The following is a 5,462-nucleotide window of genomic DNA, read 5'->3' as shown; positions in this document are numbered from 1 at the left end:
CTCCTCTAATCGACGTAGAGTCGAGGAGAGGCGGAGAATTTGGGGATCGAGAGGCTAAACTAGAACTAGACTAGAACTACTCCTAATTGTACTGGAAATAAATGCGAATAGAAGTTGTATTGATTCGATTGTTGATGATACAAATCGGCCGTAGACCTCTCTATTTATAGAGGAGGGGGGCTGGACCCTTTACACAACTGATTCCGAGCTAATTCCGCGAATATAGCTAACAACCGTAGCACAAAACTCGGAACCCTAATCTGTTCTGCGCACGCGCGGACCGTCCGGCCCACAGGCGCGGATTGTCCGGACCGCGGACCGTCCGGCCTCAGAGCCGGACCGTCCGCAGCTCTTTTTTGGTTCGAACACCATCCATTGTTAAGCTTGACACAGAGAATCCAAATAAATTATAATTTAGGAGGGTCATTCTAACGTCGTCTTATATCAGATAAAATGGTTTTCGCGTACCCATTAGTTCATGAGCGCTCTTAGTTCATTACCATATGTACTCGTGTTGGTGCGTTCGCCCCGTAGCAGCCGTCGGGCTTCTCTGCCTTGTACTTGCGATCGAGTCCAGACCTGCGGAGATAGATCTACTAGTCGACCGATCCGGATCCTTCCCTTCCGTCTCACGGCAAGTATCTTCCCTCTTCCCCTCTGCTCCTGCCAGGCTGCCACACCTCCGCCAGCGCTAGGGTTTTCATTTTCACTCGCTGTTGCTGGTGGTTGTTACCCTTCCTCTCTCTCTCAGCCGTCACCCTCGGAGCCGCAGTCGCCGTAGCAGATCTTCTCTCTAATCCTATCGGTCAACAGCTGCTTGCTCGGGACGGGAACCGGAGGTGGGGTTGCGATGGCGCTGCAGTACGTGGAGGCGCAGCGGCAGTTGCGCCCGGACCTCTCCGACTGGTACGCCTCCCTCGCCGACCTCTACCAGCGGAAGCTATGGCACCAGCTCACCCTCAAGCTCGACCAATTCTTACAGCTCCAGGTCGCACAGGTTCGCTTCCTTTTCCTCCTCTATCTCTCCCACCGCCTTCCTCATCTTAGGGTTAGTTAATGCTTTACAGATGGGGATGCCTGACAGATGGATTACAGACGCCTTCGTTCATAAGGCGGATCTCGCCGCAAACCCACCCCGCCTCCTAGACTTCCCATGTTTTAGTAAGATTTAAGAGTTTTGACTGGATAATTGTTGCCAGCCTAATCATTTTGAGTTACTTATGTGGGGGAAAATGCATACAAGTCTCCAGTATTCAGTCAATTCTTTGTTGCTCATGGTTCTCAATTCAATTCCGATGTACTGTGAGTTTCACCAGCCTGCGTCTTGGACACATGAAACTTTATGCATGTTATTCGAGTACCCTTCTGCAGCTCCAGTTTGCTTTAGCCAAACATAATTGATTTGCATAAAATTTGGAATAATTGGATCTATTAAAAAATTATCAAGCAGTTGTTCTGGTTATCCTCATTTGGGTGCTACAATTGATATCTATCACACATATTACTTGAATTTCCACTGAACTAAAGATGCTGTATGTATGTGCAATTGCTGAAGAGCAATGATGTTGAAGGAAAACCAGAGCAGGCTGAGTTCCTTCTTTCAATTGTTCATTGCCTTGTTTAAAAAATTCCTAAACCAATTATCGTTATCTCATATGCCTATTTGTTTTATCAAGAGTTTCTTTATCCTCTAGTGGGCTTGCTGATCATTCTGGTTGTTTATAAGTATTACTTACTCGTTGGTGGGTTGACTACCGATGATGATTGAAAGCTTGCCAAATTTATAATTTTCCATGTCATCTCACCTGCTGCGATTTTTGCAATCTTTTGTCTTTTATGATTCTAATGCCACCTATTTTTCATCTACAGACCGGAGACACTATCATTCAGCTCTACAACAATTTCATTGTCGACTTTGAGACCAAGATTAATCTGCTCAAACTTGCCCATTTTGCGGTGATAACTTCTCGCCAGTACCCTGATAAGGATGCTGCAATTACTTTCTTAGAGGGGGTGATCACAAAGCTGCGTGAGACAAGGGAGTCACGGATCAATGAACCAATTCTCTATGTGAAGATGCAAATTGCAGCTATTAATCTTGAGAAAGGAAACAAAAAAGAGTGCAAGAATTTGTTGGAAGATGGGAAAACCACTCTGGATAGTATGACTGATGTCGATCCCACAGTTCATGCTAGCTTTTACTGGATATCATCTCAATACCACAAGGCCTGCCAAGAATTTGCAGAGTTCTATAAGAATGCTCTTCTCTATCTGGCCTACACAACTGTGGAGTCTCTATCTGAGTCATTCAAGCTAGTATGTTTCATCATCAGTAACATTTGAACTCTAAATAGAACTTCAGTTTAAATGTTCATCTGATTTATTGACTGTTTTCTATCTTTTCAGGACTTGGCTTTTGATCTATCTCTAGCAGCCTTGCTGGGTGATAACATTTACAACTTTGGGGAGTTGTTAGCTCACCCGATTGTAAGTAATTCTTCGGTTGTGCATGACTTCTTCTGTTATCATCCTTGTTTTTTTGTATTGTAGTTCTCTTTTGATTGTATGATTGTATCCATTCCACTTGCTAACTTCATTAGCTCTTTTGTGGCTTTATAGTAATATATATTTGGTTGTGCATGACTTCTTCTGTTATCATCCATATTTTGTGTGTATTGTAGATTTCTTTTGATGGTATCCATTTCACTTGCTAACTTCTTTAGTTCTTTTATGGCTTTATAATCACAATTATATTGTACTAAAATATCAGTGGCATAATTATGAAATTATCTGTGTCAAGTGCGCATAACTTATGTTTCTCTGCATGGTTATTGGCTGGATAATAAATTCAAGCTTGAAATGTAGTACTGATGGACTTACTATAGCCACTTGTAATGTCTTTGTCATCATAGTAATTTAGTTACATTTTATTTGGTTGACATTGACGATGGTACAGTAAATTGTCTAAAAATAATTTGGATAGACTATCCTGTTTGAGTGTTCGACATGCCTTTTAATCACATCATAACTATAGTATTTTTTTGTGATTTGATACTTCTTTGGTCTAAAATTTAGTTTTATGTACCCTTAGATCAATAGTCTTATTGGAACTAAGGTGGAGTGGGTTTATCATATGTTACAAGCATTCAACAGCGGCAACCTTGCCCTCTACCAAGAACTTTGCAGGGTTCACAATGCTGCTCTTACTGCACAACCAGCTTTGGTGCAGAATGAGCGGAAGCTGCTTGAGAAAATCAATATTCTTTGTCTGATGGAGATAATCTTTAGGTAACCTTTGTGGAATCTTTTTCTAATGCCACCTCCATTTTCTTTTTCTGACATGTTACTTGCCTTCATTTTCAGTCGGCCATCTGAAGATAGAACTATTCCATTAAGTGTTATTGCTGAGCGGACTAAGCTTTCAATCAGTGACGTGGAATGTCTTCTTATGAAGAGCCTCTCGGTAACTTGATTAACATTCTTTTTAGCACAAGATATTGTTGTCATGAACTCACTTTTCACTTGTGCTGTTCCTTGTGGGCCATCATATTTTTTATGGAAACTTAATTATTTGGATTATCTCATTTCTTGGAAAATCGACTAGTCTTGTGGCCGGCACATTTTACTCCACATTTATGAATGTTTTAGTGGGATGTTTGTCTATCTTCGCAGACATGTTTGTTGCCTTGTTTTACTACTTTAGGTGTTTTTGTCCACTGCAACATTCCTTCAAGCCATGGACCGTAGTAATATTTCATTGATAGTTCCCATCATCTTAGCTTAATGTAAGATAATTTATTAATGTCACTACTTTGTAAGATAAGTTTTTTTAGTCTTACTGCTATCAGGTCGTTCTTGCATAGTTGTTGAAGGATCACTGAGTCTTTGGTTTTGACGTGTTTGTGTTTCCATTGTTTCATTTGACTGCCTTGCGTCTGGTAATCCACTTGTAACATTTTTGCTTTGTTTCAAATGCAGGTTCATCTTATTGAGGGAATAATTGATGAAGTGGACAGTACAGTTCACGTATCATGGGTCCAGCCTAGAGTGCTTGGAATTCCACAGGTTAAGGCTTTGCGCGACCGCCTGGATGCCTGGGTTGGAAAGGTGCATACCACATTGCTTTCAGTTGAGGCGGAAACACCTGATCTTGTTGCTGTGTAATTTCACAGCTGTTACACTTCCGCGAGAGGCTTGGTCAGCAAGGTCCCATTTGCAAAATGTGAGATGCTTTGTGTGACACGTAGTCATTTTCTGGATAATGAGATCTGCTGCTGCCCTGAGCGTTTGTCTTCCTGCGCCTACTGATCAGGACATGTAATTTCTTTTTTGGTGCCCTCAGGACATGGATGGTTAGAACTGCACGCAGTGTCACGGAGACGGGACCAATGGATTGAAAATTTCATACTAGTAGGGTGTTACTAGTAGAACACGATGCAGGAGAATCTTGCTGGAACATGAGTTGTGCCTGATGTTTGCATGTTGCACTGCGATAAGACGTGGATCATCATTAACATATTAGCTGTTTTTCAGTGCACATGGCTCTTACCGATCGCTAATGTTGGTCATCTGTTAAATCTGTTAAAGCTACTGCATGAACTATACCAGGGCACACAATTAAAGGTAGGATACATTCTCCTCTTGCCATGATGTAACACTTCAAAATTGAGTTTGGAGATTAGGCAAATTTTCTTTTCAAAATCTAAGAAAATGTGTTCTCTAGTAGGGATTAATTAAAAAAAGAGATCCTTAGTCAAACTATCCTTTGTTCGACGATGTAATTTGAAAATATTTGAACTAAAACATCTCTTAGAATTTACGTTTTTAAACAAGTAATAAATATTGATATCACTTTAATTGGATTATAATTTTAGAATATGTTTTTGTTTGTTTCACATTGGAAGTATTTACCTAGCAAATAAAAGTGCAACTAATATAATACATAAATATATATCTATTTCATGTTCCAACATTTCTTTTGTTTGTGAAAACTCAATTGAATTTGTTTGAGTTTGGAATATAGTTTGAAAACTGAAATTTAAAATAGAAAAAGAAAGGGGAAAATAGAAAAGAAAAACACGGAATTCGGCCCACTAATCTCACCATAGCCCACTTCGATTCCCAAGCGTGCCGGCCTGCATTCCACGTGACCGGGTCACTGACACGTAGGCCCCGCACCGTAGCCTATCTCTAGTCATGCGCGAGCTCGTGTGTCAACCATTGCCCTCCTCAATCTGAGTCGCAGGCATATGGGTTCACAAGTCAGACACATATTCTCCCTTTTTCCTATCCAGCTCTCGCGCTCGCGTGAACGGCCTCCTCCGTGGATCTCGTTGGCAGCCTTCGTTATGCGGCCTCCTCTCTGCGTATAAGTACTTAGGCCGCTTTTCCCCAACCACCCCATTGAGCGGAGCCAGCAAAACTGAGTCACTGCCATCACCACGAGAGTTCACACCGGGGAG

At 41.5% G+C, this 5,462-nt stretch overlaps 1 protein-coding gene across 4 annotated transcripts; it reads left to right on the top strand.

Moving 5' to 3' along the window:
* The first annotated feature begins 404 nt into the window (after positions 1-404).
* LOC100283395 (26S proteasome non-ATPase regulatory subunit 13 homolog A) lies at positions 405-4,695 on the top strand. 4 transcript variants are annotated; one of them, NR_178211.1, is made up of 8 exons: positions 405-634; positions 814-997; positions 1,870-2,316; positions 2,407-2,487; positions 3,092-3,288; positions 3,364-3,463; positions 3,979-4,222; positions 4,343-4,695. NR_178211.1 is itself a non-coding variant. In NM_001156296.3 (7 exons), the coding sequence occupies exons 1-7, from the start codon at positions 504-506 to the stop codon at positions 4,162-4,164; spliced, it is 1,326 nt and encodes a 441-aa protein (NP_001149768.2). In that variant the 5' UTR covers positions 405-503; the 3' UTR covers positions 4,165-4,695. The 4 variants fall into 4 exon arrangements, 2 of the variants coding, with proteins under 2 accessions (NP_001149768.2, NP_001399443.1); NR_178210.1 differs by having other exon boundaries at positions 752-997; NM_001156296.3 differs by having other exon boundaries at positions 3,979-4,695.
* Positions 4,696-5,462: the final 767 nt, after the last annotated feature.

This window comes from Zea mays, chromosome 1, assembly GCF_902167145.1.
Source record: "Zea mays cultivar B73 chromosome 1, Zm-B73-REFERENCE-NAM-5.0, whole genome shotgun sequence".
Taxonomy (NCBI): Eukaryota; Viridiplantae; Streptophyta; class Magnoliopsida; order Poales; family Poaceae; genus Zea; species Zea mays.
The sequence above is the reverse complement of the archived record's forward strand: the minus strand, read 5'-3'. Positions and strand labels throughout refer to the sequence as shown.